This window comes from Neoarius graeffei, chromosome 24, assembly GCF_027579695.1.
Source record: "Neoarius graeffei isolate fNeoGra1 chromosome 24, fNeoGra1.pri, whole genome shotgun sequence".
In the NCBI taxonomy this organism is placed as follows: domain Eukaryota; kingdom Metazoa; phylum Chordata; class Actinopteri; order Siluriformes; family Ariidae; genus Neoarius; species Neoarius graeffei.
Genome location: NC_083592.1, coordinates 31,886,395 through 31,905,739, shown reverse-complemented (window position 1 = coordinate 31,905,739; position 19,345 = coordinate 31,886,395). Strand labels below are relative to the sequence as shown.

The following is a 19,345-nucleotide window of genomic DNA, read 5'->3' as shown; positions in this document are numbered from 1 at the left end:
GGTGTCTAACTCGCTGGTACATATGCTTGTTATGGTACACATGCTTGTTATGCTGCACTTGACACTCAACACATCATCGGCAGACCCACTGGCGGCTGAGGTACTGGAACTTGCACTGCCGGCTATGGGTGTCATTGCCAACCAGTGTGGCACTACCTTGGGCACCTTGCTGCAAGCCCGTCAACAAATGTGGCTGGCTCAATCGCCTCTGCCAGAAGTATGCAGGAACATCCTGAGGCACCTCCCACTGGCACCTGGACAGGTCTTTGGGCCAGCAGCACAAGAGGCCCTTGACAGACGTGTGTCTGTTAGTCTTGCTCCCGTCATGTGGGCATAGTACCCACCTTCAGAGCTCCGCCAAACCCTTCTGCCTCACGCTTTAGGCATGTGGCCCCTAGAGCTGCACAAAGGTCTCCCCATCAACCCCAGCAGCAGGCCCCCAATCCCTCATCTCCCTCGGCCAGGCAGGGTGGCACTCAGCCACACGTGAGTTTTCGCCCTTTTCGACAGACGGGTCCTCCCCGCCGTCGTCGCCCCCCCCCCCCCCCCCCCCCCCCACCCCTTCAGAAAAATGTAGACAGGACCACTGACAGGTCAGGGCCAGTGGCAGGAGTTTTTACAGGCAGCCAGCTAGCGCGTTGGCGCGATATAACAACCGACCAATGGCTACTCGCCACCCTTTCAGAAGGGTACCACCTGCAATTCCGCTGCCGGCCACCAATGCATTTGGGTGTGAGGCAGTTATAACTAATCCAAGACAGGCAGAAGCCTTGTCGAGAGAAGTTCAGTTCTTGCTGCAAAAAGGAGCCATAGAGATGGTCGACCCCATTGTTCACTCAGGGGGGTTTCTTTTCAGTTTATTTTCTCGTTCCAAAGAAAGATGGCGGGTTCAGGCCGAAATTAATTAATTAATTAATTTATTTATTTTAAGATTTAAGAAGGTTAAACCGTTTCTTGAAGGTGTTTCCTTTTCGAATGCTACAAACAACAGATGTACTGCAAGCGGTCACAAACCAGGACTGGTTTGTGACCGTAGATCTCAAGGAGGCCTATTTTCACATACTCACTGCCGCGGACCACAGGCGCTTCCTTCGTTTTTCGTTCATGGGAAAGATTTTTCAGTTCAGAGTTCTCCCCTTTGGACTTTCTCTGGCGCCAAGGGTATTCTCGAAATGCGTCCAAGTAGCACTAGAACCCCTTCAGAAGGAGGGCATAAGAGTGCTCCCTTACTTGGATGACTGGCTTCTTTGTGCGGCATTGCCCGAACAGGCCAGGGAACATGCTCCACCGGTTGCTACTACACATTACGGCTCTGGGGTTCAGGGTGAACCAGAGGAAGTGCAAACTGGTCCCAGTCCAGGCAACATGTTTCATCGGCCTTGCCCTGGATTCGAGCACTATGCTGGCCAGTCCCACGCCAGACAGAATAAGTTCAATTCTCACTGGAGTGAACCACCTTCGTGTCGGGGGAACTCAGCGTTACATTTCTCTCCTTCAGCTGTTGGGGAAACTCACAGTGGCCTCAGTAGTCATTCCTCTGGGTCCTCTGTGGCTAAGGGCTTTTCAGAGATGGCTTCTTCACCTGCGTCTGTGTCCAGTGCGAGACAGGCACATGAGGGTGAGAATAACACGCCGTTGCATGCTCATGCTAAGACCTTGGTCCCAGGCACACTTTCTCACTCGTGGAGTTCCACTTGGTCCCCCCACCGGATGGTGGGAGGTTATCCGGACAGATGCTTCCCTCCTGGGTTGGGGTGGAGTCTGGCATCAGCAAGGTGTGAATGGCACCTGGCCTTCTCTGTGGCACACGTCCCACATCAACACACTGGAGTTGATGGTGGTGTTTCTAACATTGCGCCACTTTCAGGAAGTGCTGCAGGGCAAACATGTATTGGCATGTACAGACAATGTGGCAACTGTTTTCTGTATCAATCATCAGGGGGGCACAAGGTCTGTAGCTGCGCTTCAGGTGGCTCACAGTCTCCTAGTATGGGCTCAGGACAACCTCCTTTCCATAAGAGCATCTTATCTACCTGGACGCCTAAACAGTGTGGCAGATGCTCTGTCACGTGGCAAGGTGTCTCAAGGGGATTGGAAACTGTACCCAGACATGGTGAACAGATCTGGAAAACCTATGGGAGAGCAACTGTGGACCTGTTTGCGAGCAGTCAGACAACTCATTGTCCGACATGGTTTTCCCTGGGAGAAGAAACGGCAGCGTTGGGCCAGGATGCTCTGGCCCACGACTGGCCGAGAGCCATCCTTTGTGCCTTTCCCCCTCTACCACTGTTGTGGAGGACTCTCTGCCGTGTGCACGATCACAGTCACCATGCGCTATTGATAGCTCCTCATTGGCCATCCAGGCTATGGTTCCAGCTCCTGCTGTCACTCACTACTAGTGGGACCCCCCTTGTCAGCTGCCCAGCAGGCCTGACTTGCTGACGCAGATGGAGGGCAGGATTCAACACCCATGTCCCGAACGCCTGAAGCTCTGGGTGTGGCCCTTGGGGCCCCGGGGCTACTACTGGAGTGTTCAGAAGGGACCAGGAACACTGTGGTGAACGCATGTGCAGAATCTACCCGACGCTTGTATGCAGGCAAGTGGAAGGTGTTCTGTGATTGGTGTGCGGAACGCAACATCGAACCCCCCCCCCCCCCCAAGCTGCTCTGTTCCACAGATTTTAGATTTCCTGCAGCACCTTTTAGAGCTTGGCAGGGCTGCATCTACACTTAAGGTGCATGTTGCAGCACTAACAGCCCACCGTTCAGAGGTTGGAGGTGTTTCACTTGGGTCCCACCGGCTGGTGGTAGCCTTTTTGAGAGGGGCATTTCATCTTAATCCTCCTCGTTTTGTGCGGAGTCCGTCATGGGATCTGAACACTGCTCGAATCCCTTTGCTTGCCTCCTTATGAGCCCCTGTCAGCAGCTGACATTAAGTGGCTATCTGTTAAAACAGCTTTTCTCCTTGCCATCACAACAGCCTGGCGTGTGAGTGAGCTATATGCCCTCTCAGTGAGTACTGTTTGTCTTCGTTGGGGCCCAATGTTTGACAGTGTTTCATTGTGGCCTAACCTAGCTTTCCTCCCGAAAGTCTCATCTCCCCAGTTTAGCAACCAGCTGATTTTGCTGACTGCTATACCGGCGGACAGGACGGACTTGCGTGCTGAGTTGTGCCCTGTCAGGGCTCTGAGGTTTTATTTTGATAGGACGGCAGCCTTTTGTACGACAGACCAATTGTTTGTTTGTTTGTTTGTTTTTGTTTGTTTGTTTTGGTGGTGCTCCGAGAGGAAGGCCTCTGTCCAAGCAGCGGCTCTCCCGTTGGGTTGTGGAGGCAATCACCCATGCCTATGAATCTATGGGATGTACTGTGCCCTCTCCTGTCTGCTGCCATTCGACGCGTGCTCAGGCAACATCATGGGCAGCTCTCCGGGGTGTACCACTCTCTGACATTTGTGCTGCTGCAACTTGGTCCAATACATGTACATTTGCCCGGTACTACAGGCTAAATGTTGCGTCCATGCCATTGCTGTGTGCAGCTGTTCTTCCAGAAGGCGGTGATGCTCTTCTGAATTCCTCGTGACTGGGTTGGTATTCGTCTTCCTCTAGTGCTTTCAGCACCGCCCTGGTGGTCTGGAGTGAAGGAAATAGAATGCTGGTTACGAATGTAACCGTGGTTCTATGACCAAGTGGAAGACTGCCAGGGTCTTTTGGTCACTCGGATTGCGCGAGAATGATCTTGAGGCCAAATGATGTGGGATGTTGCCTTATATAGGCAGGCACGTCGTACGTCATGAGATGACAACTTGTGTATGTGATTCTCGAAACGTGCGGATGCAAAGATCCTTCCACTAGTGCTTTCAGCACTGCCCTGGCGGTCTTCCACTTAGTCATAGAACCATGGTTACATTCGTAACCAGCGTTTTGTTCCATAGCAACAATTTTTTTTTCCCCTCCAATTATGATCACAATTATCCATAAATGCTTGTGTAATGACATGGTGTAATGCAGGCGTGACCCTTATCTTTTACGCCATGCAACAATCTTAATTTGCGTTCATACACATGAAGCTGCTTTCCTCGTCTACTTGATCCTTTCTGCCTTCAAAATCCTAAGAGTTGAGTCTGATTTAACTACAGGACCATTGTGAAGAAAAACTGATGGCTTTGGATTTGTTTAACCTCCTAAGGCCCAAGCTGTTTTTTTACATGCATTTTTTTTATTTCTCTTTGCTATTTGGGCTTATTATAACCTGATTAGAATAAAAACTAAGCATCATCTTTTGATAAGATGTACTTTTAGAGAAAAAGTATGTCCACATATGTGGATTCTTGTTCCGAATTTCTAAAAAGTGCTGTCCACGCATGTGACCGCTAAGCCCTAGGAGGTTAAAAATCTTTTTAAATTGTTTCATATGTCAATGTAAAAAGTGATGTATACTTCTGTTTAGGTGAAATGCACAGGTGTAGTTTAAGGTAGTTTGTGTTGTATGTTCATTGTCGGTCATTGTATTTGATGCATGTAACAAAAAATACTTGGGGGGGTGACACCTACCATTATATTGGGAGGTGCTTCTCCTTCCCCCCAAAAAACACACACACACACACACACACTCTTTAAGGTCTGGGGGGAACCCAGGGGTGCAGGCAGTAGGACCACGTGGAAAGAGCGCCTTCTCAAAAACAGGAGAGGGTGCAGGCACTAGGACCATGTAGAAACATCCTCCGCTCAAGCTGCCAGTTACCCATCAGCTTTGCTGTCCTCTCGTGCACTCAATAACAATTTGATTCAAACAGTAGTTTGCAGTATCAGACCCCCCCCCCCCCCCCCCCCCAAAAAAAAAAAAGGTGGCAAAAGATGGATGACGTACAATTTTTTTTTTTTTAAAGTGTGTCCATATTAAGTAAGCTAACATTGTTATAAATTTCCATAGTGAGATCATGTTGGAATACATCACTTTGTAAAGTTCAAGGTAGCTAGCCATAGAATTTTTTTTTTTAATTAAAAAAATATATTTGACGAGCACAGTCAGTCTACTATTGTACTTCACTCAACACATAAATCAGAGTAGTGACAGGCAGGTGGAGTGGTGAGTGAAAACACATTACAGAAAGAAGAAATAAGCTATCTGACATTCTAATTAGAATTATAAATCTATTAGAACTATAAATGGTTCATATGCCATTTTAGTTTCTTGTTAGATTTGTCAGAAATATTCTACTGTAAAACATTGTAAAAAAAAAAAGTTATCGTAAAAAATGTTCTAATTATTGTTCTCAAATAAATATAGACTTAAATATGACTCTCTTAACTGTTTGTTCAGGTCCAAATGCTCTGTAATGGGACCCATGGGGAGGGTCCTGCAGGTGACCATTTTCCCCCCCCCAAACAAAAAAAATCTTGAGTGAAACACTAGTGTCAATGTCTGAACAGCTGGAAGGCTAAAGGACTTTACTGATGAAACCAAGCATCTTAAAGTGCATATCACGGGTAAATTCAGGAGCAAAATCAATGTAATTCTCCTATTTTATATTAAACTTTGGTTAAATATCTGTCTCAGTTTGCATTTTGTGCAATTTTTTTACCTTGTGCAATACCAGAAAAATTCAGTTGAAATCAAGCCGTTTGAGGCGAATTGGTCCGCCTCTGAAAAACTTGGCTTTTGGATTTCCCGGCAAACCTTGATTTTCGTGACATCACGTGCGGGGCGCCTCCCTCTGAATCCTACGTCAGCGCTGGTTTGTTTATGAGAAAATGACCTGGTGGTTTTCTGCAAATTTCTTCAACATTATCACGTAATTATTAAAATGGTTAACAGATGTATCGTAGGAGGGTGTAGCAACACCAATCATGATGGGATTAGCACTCATCGTTTTCCAAAAGACCGGACAATAGCCCTGTTCACACGGCACATATTTGCATCGATGCTGCACCGATGTATTTTGTTGCGATATATCTTACACCGGTGTAAATTTTGTGGAGCGTTCACACGTCACAACCCTGCTTACTAGAGAGAAGCGTGTTAGCACCGGTGCAGCCCCACTTGCGGTCACACGGCAGTTTCTGCGACCGTGTTATAGTAGCAAAAACTTTATTACTATCATTTCCTTTGATAGTAATAAAGTTTTGATATCATTTCCTTTTATTATTATCATCATTTCCTATCATTATTACTATCATTTCCGATAGTAATAATGCGGAAATGAAATATGCGCATGCGTGAAAATGTACTTCCTTTTCCCGGTTGTCATGGCATCATCAAGCGCCGGGAAAACAACGTGGATGAAGACACCAGTGTTGCCAGATATTGCTGACTTTTTCCATCCCAAAATATGTTCAAATCCACCAAAATGCACTTAAAACTGACAATCTGGCAACACTGGAAGACACGCAGTTCTGTTGTTGTTGATATTCGCCATTTTGGAAGCGCAAAATACCAGGATGCAAATTATGCAATGCCCGTATGTAATCAACTCTCCTCGCGCGTAGCAAGTCTACCCCTGTAGCGTTCAGACGTCCCATTTTATATCGGTGCTGCCCCACAAACTAGCATTTACTCCGGAGTAAATTTCTTAAACCACCTCCCGAGCAGGGTTAGATTTGCACCGGTTTAAGCAGCTTTCAGGGGCGACACCGCTATAACTTTGTACCGTGTGAACGCTCTACCGGGGCAGCCCCGGTGCTACACCGGAGTAAAAGTTGCCGTGTGAACACCCCTAATGAGAGAGAAATGGGAGCGCTTGGTCTACACAGGCTGTGCACTGAAACCGTGCAAAGCTCTCACAGCCTGCTGGCGCTTCCGCAGGTAACGTCACGAATCTGGCTTCAGACTCCCTTGGGATTTTTCCAGATGCATTTTATTTTTTTTCTGCTGTAGACAGATGGCCTTGTGCAAAAATTACCTTCTGGATGAGTGTGTAAAGGGACATACTTTCACACAAAGAAAAAGAAATTGGTCCAGAATATGCACTTTAAAAATGGTTTTGTCTTTAAAAGACTTTATTAGGGAGTCACTTTTAAGTCCAGTCCTCATGGGGTAAAAGCAATCGAAACAATTGTCCCTTTTCAGCTGTGGTGTGGGTGGGGTTTTCTTTCCCTTTTTTTTTTTAAATAAAGTGTCCGTTAGATGTAGCTCACTGTTTTGAAATTCAAAATTCAAACAAATGCAGCCACTCCCTTCAGTGTTTCTTCTAAAAACGCACCTCTTTACACACACTCATGCCTGTGTGAGGCTTTCTGGTTTGACAGTCATTCCTCCTCATTGTTACTCGTTGGATGCCGAGGGTCCTCCTCATTTTTCTTTCCCTTTTACAGAACCTAGGGTGCCACAGAGATCAGCATTTCTCCTCTCAGCTCATCTTTTATTGATCTGTTCCTGGAGGTTAGGAAAAAAAGGTTAATACAAGGGATGATTCTGCCTGGTGCCCTGTAACATCCAGCAAAATAGCCCTGAATAATAATCCTTGTGCTGCTGAGTGTTTGTGGGAAGAAGGGACAAGGTGATGCCTATCATTAGGGCAGATCTGGCCTCTTTTTTTTTTTTTTTTTTTTTCTCCTCTCTCTTAAAAATTTCTGCTCCGTTTTTATAACCAGACCCCAGCTTATAGTTTCACTGCTGATGTGGAAGCTTTTAAATGGTGAATCACAACAATCACAGATTTTTCACACCCTTTCCATGATAAAGTAACACTTACAGATTCAAAAACTCGTCCAAGACAGTTAAACAAGACTGGGCTTAGTTACAAGGCTTTATTGAATCCAGCTTGCTGTACACGTTGGCTTTTTATCGGTCCTCCGCTGAGGGTTTATTTATGCATCCCTCATTCCACCATGTAAAACTTGCACTGAATAAACTTTAAAGCCTGTATCAGTGGGTCTTAAACTTTGTGCAGACAGGAACTGCTTTACTATAAAAAAAAAAAAAAAATCCGCAAATTTATGACCATAACCCAGCATGAAAACGTTATTTAAATGTGTACAATATTGTACACTACGTGTCTAAATGTATGTGGAGACCTGATCATCACACGCATACATGCTAAGTCTAAAACCAATATTGCTTCTGTTCTTCTGGAAAGGCTTTCCACTAAATTTTGGAGAGTGGCTGTGGGAATTTGTCCATTCAGCCATAAGAGCATTGGTGAGGTCAGACACTGCCGAAGTCAGCGTTACAATTCTTCACAAAGGTGTTCGGTGGGGCTGAGGTCAGGGCTCGGCTTCATGAACCTTGCTTTGTGCACTGGGGCATTGTCATGCTGGGACAGGTTTGAGTCTCTTAATTCCTGTGCTTCACATACACTTAGGTGGGGTTTACATTAGACCGTATCAGCAGATCATCAGATTAACGTTTTTAAAACGATGAGCGTGCACACAGCAACGCCAATACACGATTCGCGTGCAAACAGCAACGCCAATACATGGATACGCTCGGCTCCGCAGGCATCCTGCACTCCAAATCACTCCGCCCTGAACAGCGAGTGCCCTCTGGAGGGTGCGCACTCCGGCCCTGCGCAGCTCACAGAGCGCGGGAGTGAAGCGCACGAGCAGTGATTCGGGACTGAGCCGCTGTGTGTGTGATCCCAGTGCATATCGGGCATGCGCGTCACTTACCACTTGCAAGTGGAAGGATGGCAAGCCTAAAGACAATCATAACTACACAATGGGCAGTATTTGCATCAGTATTTGCAGTATTTTCATACTTTTATACTCTTTTTAATGAAAGGTGATACAAGGCGGAAGTCCGCGCCGTTTTTCAGCAGTCGCATCACATGACCAACGCCAACGAATCAGGAAGGTGGATGTCACAGTGACGTTGTCCAATGACGACGCCAGCTAGAGCTCAGCACAGCGTATCTGCGTATCTCAATGTTTACACAGCACCGGACCAGACACGATCTGGATTGAATACGTGGACGCTGGCGGATTCCCGTTTCCCGGCGTTTCCAGGCATTTTAATGTAAACGGACAGTGCATCCACGAAGAAAACAAGACAGATACGGTCTAATGTAAACTTGGCCTCAGGCCTAACTATTATGCAACTTTAATCTAGGCTGCTAGTTCAGTGTTAAATATCTTGTCTAATCCCATCTCCCCCCACATTTACCTCTTTTTCAGATCACATCCCAGAGGACATGCGGGACCCCTTTTACACAGACCAGTATGAGCAGGAGCACATCAAGCCTCCTGTGATCAGGCTGCTGTTGTCCTCGGAGCTCTACTGTCGAGTGTGTGGCCTCATTCTCAAAGGGGACCAGGCGGCCTCCCTTCAGTCCCACCAGTCAGTCATCCAAGCTCTGTCTCGGAAAGGCATCTATGTCATGGAGGGAGATGACACGCCTGTCACGGAGGGTGACCTCACGTGTCAGCCAATCAAAATGGTGAGAGTTGAGTCTGCCTGCATCATCTAACTTTCTCGCTTTATCTGATGTAATTGGGATTAATGGGTTGCATTTTATAGAAAGGGTTCACATGCAATGTGTTGGAAGTCTCTGTGCTGTAGAAAAGCTTCCGTGGTCTGTTAGAAGCCGTGACAGATTAGATGTACAGTATTGAGAAGAAGGAAACATGGCATTGTGTGGCCAGAGTGTATGCTTCAGTGTGGGGAAGTCTTCCTGTAGTAACATGCCTTATCTCCACACCAACAAGGCAGGCAGGAGAAAAAGTTCTTTGCTGTCTGTTAATATCTTTCACCAGTGCAAACATTAAAGCAGGGGCTGCCAATAAGAGATTCGAAAAGGAGTGGATTACATTGACTTCTGTGATTGTGCTTGAAGTCTGCAGTGATTAGAAATTGAAAGTGCTAATGATTCAGCACTGTCCACTTACCTGCGGCTTTATCCCTGTAGATGCAAATGTTTTTTTTTTTTTTTTGAGCCCACGCCCTGTCCAAGGCTTTGTGCGGCGGAACCCGCATGAACCTGTTTGACAAAGCCTGATTGTTCCAAGGCGCGAGTGTGTATAACTGTGACGTGTTTTGTGCGAATCTGTCATGACCAGTATTGCACCAGCATGTTCAGCACCAAACTTAAAGCAGCCCAAACAAAGGAGAGTGAATTTTATTTCATTTGCCTCATGTAAGCTTTTCAGACGCATATTTTAATAATGGTTTAAAGCAACATTAGGTAGGACTTTTACTTGAAGATATCAGCTTCCAACTCATTTTGATGGCACGTTGACTTGTAATAGTGAATTGCTTGTCTTTTCATTCTGAGTCCAGGCTCGGCTCACCAGTTGTAGCATGATGTAACTTAGATGGTGCATCTCTGAGAGCTCTCAGAAGAAATGCGTAGTGCTTTACTTCACCAAGGCCAGTTTTCAAAATTGGGAAGCCTATACGAAGAATAATATAACTCGGGCATGTACATCTTATAAACCTAATAGGAAGAAGCAAAATCAGTATGCACATCATGGCAGTGAAGAGACCAAAGATGATGCTGTTGGAGGAAGTCAGACAGAGAGTGACCAAGCAACAGACTGGACAAATGTAACACTGCGTTCACACCAAATGAGTCAAGCATGCGAAAATGACCGGAAGGCATTCATTTTCTATGTGAGCCAGCGTCTCTTGGGCAGTGAGGGTGTCAAAATAAAGTTGAAGTCCAGGTAATTTTATGGTAATGAAATATGATGTGGTTCAGGAGCAGCCAGTCAGAATTTAGAAGTCAGGGCTCGAAATTCGCGGAGGTCCGGTTGCCTGAGGCGACTTAATTTGTCATTTGGCGAGTAATTCCTGTCACTAGCCAGCCCGGCTGGCTAGTTGAAAATAAAAAAGATATACGAAGCAAAGATTCAGACACACCGTCAACTAGCGCTACGTTCACACTGCAAGGCTTAATGCTCAATTCCGATTTTTTTGTGAAATCCGATTTTTTTTGTGCGGTCGTTCACATTAACAAATATATGCGACTTGTATGTGATCCTCAGTATGAACGAAAAGCGACCTAAAAGTGTTCCGCATGCGCATTTGCAGGATACGACGACGTCACACGCAGTGAGCATGGCCAGTGTTTACGGAAGTAAAACCGCCCGGTTGCGGTATGACTCATCCAATCTAGCTTGAATAGCTGTATCCCCCCAAATGGAAATCAGCTCCCTAACCTCTGCGTCCTTCCATTGAGAAGATTCAGAACCTTCACAGCCCGAAGCATCCCTCGCATTGATGTCATGCGCAGGGGCGCAGATACGTTTTTTGAACTGGGGGGGACAAAACACTGGGGGGGACAAAGCTGCCAGCAAACCAACCCCAATATGCCTGTCAAACTTGTTGTGGGTTACTATAGCAACCAAGCTCGAGCTCGCAACCTGTGCAGTCTGCGCAGCTCAACCAACCGAATATCAGTCTTTGTTTTATGTGAATTGTTGCAACTATGTATACACTGCTGTGCACCTCAATAAACCGAATGGTAATTAGTCTTTTGATTTTTCCGTGAGGTTTGCCTTATGCAAAGGGGGGGGGGACCGAACGAAGTGAATTTAAATCTGGGTGGGACGAATCCCACCCGTCCCCCCCTCTATCTGCGCCCGTGATTATGCGCCATGTTGTTGTAACTTTTTTTGAGAGACCCGCCGCCTACTTCAGCGCAGAATAGTGACGTTTGTGGCTTGTTGATGACGTGTAAGTCGGATGAACGCGACCTGGCGGTTCAGACTGAAGTCGCATATGAAAAGAGCGGATAGGAATCGGAATTAGGACCACATATCCAAACGGCCTGGGACGGATTTGAAAAAATCGGATCTGTGTCGTTCATATTGCCAATAAAAGATCGGATACAGGTCACATATGGGCGAAAAGATCGGATTTGAGTCACTTCAGCCTGCAGTGTGAACGTAGCCTAAAGCCGCCACATGTTAAGCGCGTGCCGTGTCTGTGTTAATCGATGTGTTTATTGGCAAGACGGTCAGGCTGTCGGGTTTTTTCACTACTGCACATGCATATAACAGACATCCCAAGTCTCCCGGAAGTTCTGGGAGTCTCCTGCATATTGATAGTGGCTCCCTGATGCCCACAAATTGGAGAACATCTCCCGGAATCTAGAGCGAGCGAGCAAGAGCGTGCACGTGAAACATTTAATGTCTGCATCGCGCATATGACGGAATGCACGAGAGAAACTGTGCGCGTGCCTGTTCATGAAGCGCATGCTAGACAAAGAGCATCCTGATTTGGTTTACAGACATCCCAACCTGCAGATTATTTGTTGATATTATATTATGGTGCTCTGTGTTGTTCTCATTTATGTATTTAACAACAGTATCAAAATACTCCGGTTCTGGAAATAAATGCACATTAGTCATGAACAGTGGTAACTACTCTCTTTTGTGTTATTTTTGACAGAAGTAAAATCAGGGGTGAAAGTAAGCCGGTCCTGGCCAGTCCGGCGTACCACTAAAAGATTTGCCCGTACCGGAAAGAAAAATATACTGTCTTTGAAAAAAAAAAAAGCACTTTCAGCATAACACACCTGCTAACGTCAGTTTACCACAAGGAGCATGTTTTCCTCAATACACATTGCATATAACTCATTCTGACCCATCTCTGAATTGTCTGAAGTGAATTCCTTCCGTGTTTCACTCGACAGACAACGTGCGAGATAGTGCACATAGCCCACTGCTTAACCATCTTGCGCCAACGTGCGCAGCTGGTATCCAAAGTGTTTTAGTAGACAGAATGTCCAAAATGAAAAGTTAGTTTTCAACTGTTCAGCTAAAAAATGGTTTGCAATTTATTTATAATCAAAAACTGATACAGGTGGATGAAAGTGTGATGGTGTGATAAAGTACTATACTAGTACTACTGAGTGATAAGAAGTCCTAGTGAATGCTTGATAAGTAGACAATAATAAATAATTAGATGTATTCGCGTGCACTATGACTCAAAATAATAGTACCGGCAAGAAATAAAAGTTACTTTCACCCTTGAGTAAAATTCATACATGAACAAATTTTGGCGAGTTGATTTTCTGTTTGGCGAGTTACTTTGGAAGGTAACTAGTCCGGCTGGCTGGTGGAAAAAATATTCGAATTTCGAGCCCTGGAGGTGCTCCATTCTAAAGAATACTGGAGAACACGGTCGTGTAAATTTTGGTTTCATTCATCCTGTTCCGAAGTAGCCTCCCATATAGAATTATGAATGTGGGGATTGATTACAAATTAATGACGATAGGAGGCAGCTTCAATAAATTCAGCATAAATTGATTGCAAACTGAAGTTGAAAAAGGCAACTTGTAGGCTGCATCATAAAGGAATTTTTGAGTGTTTTTGATGATAAATACAGTAAAAAGTGAATTACTTTGCCATGTACTGCTGGGGTTGAGTCCCCCCCCCCCTTGGCTTTCTACTTAAAGTAGTTCTAGAATTTTAGAACCCACTATTGATGAAAATGTAGTATAAGGGTATATATTCAGTGTATGCAAATAAAAAATAAAAAATTTCCCCATCAAAAGGGTGTATTTGGGCGACAAAACCGAGCTTCTGGGAAGCATTTCCTGAAAATCCCAGTCGGGAGTCACGTGACCGATGACGTAGTAAATTGACCAGGATGGCAGCATCCAGTATAAACACAAGCGAAATGAGTGAATCAGACAGCGATTATTCAGACGAAATTGCGTCTGAAGACGAAAGTGAATCGTGTTCCAGTCGAGGTGAGTCGATGCACAACGTTTTTTCTACTAAATCAGAGGTCTGGGCCGAAATGTGCGTCGTGATCGGCAGTATATTTGGGGCGAACCGATGGCGTTCAAGCGGCCTTTCCAACAACACGGAAATGACTGCAGCTGTCAAAGTCTGCTTTGTGTGCGTTCGGAGCTTGGGGAGAAGAAAAATGTGGGCCTGAATAGGGACAGTCACGACTGTATCGTAGAAGTGCAAAGCAGGAACTCGTCCAGGGATCGTCTAGTTCTTGTTTAGTTAAAGAACCCTTTAATTGTCCTAAAGGTTCGGGAAGCTCGTTCAAAGCGCGCCTCAAGATTCTCCCATGGACTATAAAAAACACTTTTCCCTTTACACTCACCAGCATAAATATGTGCACTAGCCTTCAACTAGCACCAGTCTGCCCTCGTCCGCTTTACTTGCCGGTTCCACTCAGCGAGATCGTATCCATTATTCTGATCAGGATCAGGGAACTGATGCAGAGATACTCCGTCTTTGTTGGTTTTAGAACAGCTGTACGCGACACACTTTTTTACCATTCTTTAAATTCGTTTCTTAAGACAAGGATTTTTTTAAGATGTTACCTTGACACACACACGGACTGGCCAGCGGGAGTTTTCCCAGTGGGCCGGTGGTTCAGTGTGGGCCGGCGGAGGAAAAAAAAAAGCAGTTGCGCGCTGGCCTTTAATATGATAAGCAATGTTAACAGTTTCTTTAACAAACTGTTCTTTAAGAAACTGTTAACATTGCTTATCATATTAAAGGCCAGCGCGCAACTGCTTCATAATGGATAAACATTTTTGAGTAATTTTTTTTGTAATATACTACAAATATTAGTATTCATTGTTACATGCAAAGGCGATTTTCAAATTCTAGAACTACTTTAAGCTGGGTATTTCCACCAATCGCATATGATCATGGCACACTGAGTGAGAAATTTGGCCATATTTAGACTGAAGCTTAGCAGTACTTCATTTATTAATAGCTATGAGAGCAGGGCAAAAAGCAGGAAACAAGTATGATTAATGAGACAGGTTACCATGACAACCCTGCTTGTTTACTGCATCATAGCAAGTGGTGTACTTTTCTGGGTTGGTTTCTGTGTAGTGAAAGTGAATTAAATGTCCCCATGCTGGGTTAATACAGCATGCTATAACAATATATACCTACCTACAGGAAGTCTGAACTTGAAAAGTAGAAATTGCACAGTATTAAATATTTAAAGTTATTTTATTATTGTGGTGTGATCATTTTTGATATGGCTCTTGTATTGCTGGGCCGTATACCAGTTCGTAGCTGTTGGGTTTTGATGTCTGTCCTGAAGGAGGTTGAATTGACAGTATGATCTAGGAATGTAGACCCCTGCAGCCTAAGAGATTTCTGCTTCACGGATCGATCCAGGAGCAGTCAGTCACCGACACAGATACAGCTGCTCAGACGTTTCTCTGTTTATTGTAGGACAAACATGAGTGTATATTCAAGTGTGTGTTGTAGCTGGTTGTAGTATGTGATTATGCCAAGTTACAGTATGTGTATAATGTAAACAGGTGATGAAGCATTCCATCACTGGTTTAAACTACACTTCTGTATGAAAGAGGGGACATTATGTACCATTACATCACCCATCAGGATCATAGTCTTGTGAAAAGAAGACAGACATTACTGGTCAACATAACCTTCATTAAGCAGAGAGCAGAATGTGTGAGTGAAGATAAATATCAAGGATTTAACGACCCAAAACAAGTACAGTGTCTTGCAAAAGTATTCATCGCCCTTGGTGTTTGTCCTGTTTTGTCGCATTACAAGCTGGAATTAAAATGGATTTTTGGAGGGTTAGCACCATTTGATTTACATAAAAAAAACTACCACTTTTAAAATTATCTATCTATCTATCTATCTATCTATCTATCTATCTATCTATCTATCTATCTATCTATCTATCTATCTATCTATCTATCTGTGATACAATAAGGGGGAACTGAAGTCATTTTTAAACTTGCTTTATTTCTTAACGTGTTATTCAATTCTGTTTTCGGTTTTATTAACCTTATATCATGACTCATATTGGCATATTATATTACACTTATCGGCCTTTTCAGTTTTTGGACATGTTGAATGTAGTTCGTATGGTCCACGGCAGGCGTCGCTTATCCGCATGATCTTAACGAGACTTGTGCGAGACTTCAAATGTGAAGTGTCGGCGCCGCCATTTTGAAAACTGTTTACACGGTGGCCAGATCACCATATCATTCCAATTTAGATTAATTTCGAGATTTGCTAGCTTCATCAGTGATTATTCCATATGACTTCGAACCAACGTGGAGTAGAGAAGAGTTGGAAAGACGACAGAATAAGGACTAGTCTGTCACGCTGGTATGTACATCATTATTGTCGCATAATTAAAACATGCCAGATCAGGCGGCTGGTGGGTTTTCAAAATAATAAATACATGCATGTACTTTTGTGATAAATGCATATTATACTGAGCGCATTTCCCACATAATCCTCACTAAGGTTTCAGACAGCACTACAGAGTGGCATCCCCATTATATAGTGCCCTGTATAGTGAGTAGGGAGTGATTTCGGACACAGAAAACTTCCGGCTTGATTACGTCAGCAGTCGAAGGAGGGCATGCGCGTCTTTTGACGACGTTGGCAGATGTTGGTCACTTTGATTTCCGCTGTACATTTTACTTCCGTCCCGTGATGTCTTGCACAGGTCTTGACGAATCTCGTTTACGGCCATTGCTTTGACATATGGACTGATATGACGTAGCGTATTTCAAACACTCATATCTTGCTATAGCAGGGACAAAATAGCTGTCAGAAATACATTCCTACATTTATAAAATGAGAGAAATAGAATTTTAATAATAAAAGCCTTCTTCAGTTCCCCTTTAAGATGAAAAAAACGGAAATCTGGAGTGTGCATAGGTATTCACCCCCTTTCGTATGAAACCCCTAAATAAGAGCTGGTCCAAACAGTCGGGTTCATAAATCACACAATTAGTTGATAAAGATCCACCTGTGTGCAATCAGTGCAGGCTTTCGTCTAAACGGGGGAACAGGGGCACTGCGCCCTCTTACTCTCGGCGTGCGCCCCCTTACCGACTCCGTGAAAACATCCCAACAACACTACGTGACAATGTGTCTGATCATCAAATACGTTATAATTGCTCCAAAAATATTCCAATCATAGTAGATACACCGCCAGACGGTGCAAAAACAATCCGAATTGGCGTTTTCCAGACTGAGGCGCCATGTTGTTTAGTTGTTTACTTGTCGCGGCTGCTCTCGTGAGATTTGACATGGGTTACTGACGAGGTCAGCTGACTTGTAGAGCGAGATTTTTCGAGACTGAATGAACTTTCACCCACCGGCGCGGGAGCTTTTGACAGAAGTAGTTCGCGAGTTGTTTTTGTTGACACTTGGGCATTTAAAGATGTCGTCCCGCGGCACGAAGCGGAAGATTATTACTTCTTTCTTTTTCAATGTTGACAGACAATTTGTTACAATTTCCCCCTCAGATAGCCTCAGAATGTCCCATTGGAGCATTTTTCAAAGGCTTTGCACGGCGGGGGGGGACAACCGGCACCATCCCCCCCCCGCTTCGCTCCCTCGCCATGGTGAGCGCCCTCATACTAAATTTTTCTAGAAAAAACCCTGCAGTGTCACATGATTTCTGTATTTGAATCTGTTCTGGAAGGACCCTGACTCTGCAACACTACTAAGCAAGCAACATTAAATCCAAGGAGCACTCCAAACAGGTCAGACACAAAATTGTGGAGAAGTATAGATCAGGGTTGGGATATTTAAAAAAAAAAAAAAAAAGAAAAAAAACCCCAAACTTTGAATATCCCATTGAGCACCATTAAATCCATTATCGCAAAATGGAAAGAATATGGCACCACTACAAACCTGACGAGAAGGCCGCCCACCAAAACTCACAGGCAAGGAGGGCATTAATCAGAGATGCAACAAAGACACCAAAGATGACACTGAAGGAGCTGCAAAGATTCACAACAGAAATGGGAGTATCTGTCCATAGGACCACTGTTCGTTAACAGGGTAAGCTGTACATTCCACAGAGGAAGGCTTTATGGAAGTGTGACCAGAAAAAAAGCGGTTGCTTAAAGGAAAAATAATAAAACACATTTGGAGTTTGGCCAACAGCATGTGGCAAACTCCCCAAACACATGGCAGACAATTTTCTGGTCAGATGAGACTAAAATTGGACTTTTTGTCCATCATGGGAAACCCCATGTATGGCGCAAACCCAATACCCTGAGAAGACTATTCCTACAGTGAAGCATGGTGGTGGCAGCATCATGCTGTGAGGATGTTTTTCATCTGCAGGGACAGGAAAGTTGGTCAGGATTGAAAGATGGATGGCACTAAATACAGGGCAGTTTGAGTTAGCCAGAGGTTTGAGACTGGGATGAAGATTCACATTTCAGCAGGGCCATGACCTTAAATATACTGCTAAAGCTACACTGGATTGGTTTAAAGGGAAACCTTTAAATGTCTTGGAATGGCCTAGTCAAAGCCCAGACCTCAGTTCAATTGAGAATCTGTGGCATAATTTGATTGCTGTACACCAACACAATCCATCTAACTTGAAGGAGTTGGAGCAATTTTGCCTTGAGGAATGGGCAAAAATCCCAGTGGTTAGATGTGCTAAGCTAATTGACACACACCCCAAAAGAGACTTGCAACTGTAATTGCAGCCAAAATTGGCTCTACGGAGTATTGATTTTGGGGGTGAATACCTATGCACACTCCAGATTTCTGTTTTTTCATCTTGATTATTTTGTCACAATAAAAATGATTTGCATTTTTAAAGTGGTATGTTGTATAAATCAAATGGTGCTAATCCCCCAAACATCAGTTTTAATTCCAGCTTGTGATGTGACAAAATGGGACAAACACCAAGAGGATGAATACTTTTGCAAGACACTGTAGCAATCAGAACAGATTCAAGAACAAGTAGCAATTAGACCAGTCTGTACCAGTTTCAAGCATGCCAAATGTATATTTCTACCAATGCCCTCCTAGATTCTGAAAGGATCTGATGCATGCTTGCTCACACTGGACTTGACACATCTTTACATTTGAGGTCTTGCAATAGTATGGCTGCAACAGATATTGTCGCAAAGCAGCTTCGCAGAAAAACAAAGACCCCAGACACACAAGCCAATTCCATCCCCAATAAACTCCTTTATCTCTGATGAACAAGCCTGTGGTAATGGTGGCAAGGAAAAACTCCCAGAGATGACATGAAGCCTTGAGAGGAACCAGACTCAAAAGGGAACCCATCCTCATTTGGGTGATAGCATGATTATAAATTCAGTGTAGTCTTCACATGAAGTCTATTTTGTTGAAGTATACTTCATGCCATTGCATGGCAGTGTTTCCCCAACCATTATATGGGGGGTATTTCCCCCCCCCAAAAAAAAAATAAAAAAATAAATACACCCTATTTATTCTATATACAGTGGATAAAAATTGTAGTTTTTTCTGATGAAAAAAGAGACCATGATAATTTCAAAACTTTTCCCACCTTTAATGTGAACTATAACCTGTACAATTCAATTGAAAAACAAACAAAAATCTGTGGGGAGGGGCATAAAAAAATAAAGGTACAATAAGCTGGTTGCATAAGTGTGCACACCCTTAAACTAATACTTTGTTGAAGCGCCTTTTG

General features: G+C 44.2%; 1 protein-coding gene across 3 annotated transcripts in view; it reads left to right on the top strand.

Annotated features, from left to right (window-relative positions):
• camsap1b (calmodulin regulated spectrin-associated protein 1b) overlaps positions 1-19,345 on the top strand; it is a 75,145-nt gene that overhangs the window by 10,311 nt on the left and 45,489 nt on the right. For all 3 annotated transcript variants that reach the window (XM_060907056.1, XM_060907055.1, XM_060907054.1), the window contains exon 3: positions 9,112-9,374. In XM_060907056.1, the coding sequence (XP_060763039.1) occupies positions 9,112-9,374 (263 nt within the window). The remainder of the gene's footprint in view (positions 1-9,111; positions 9,375-19,345) is intronic.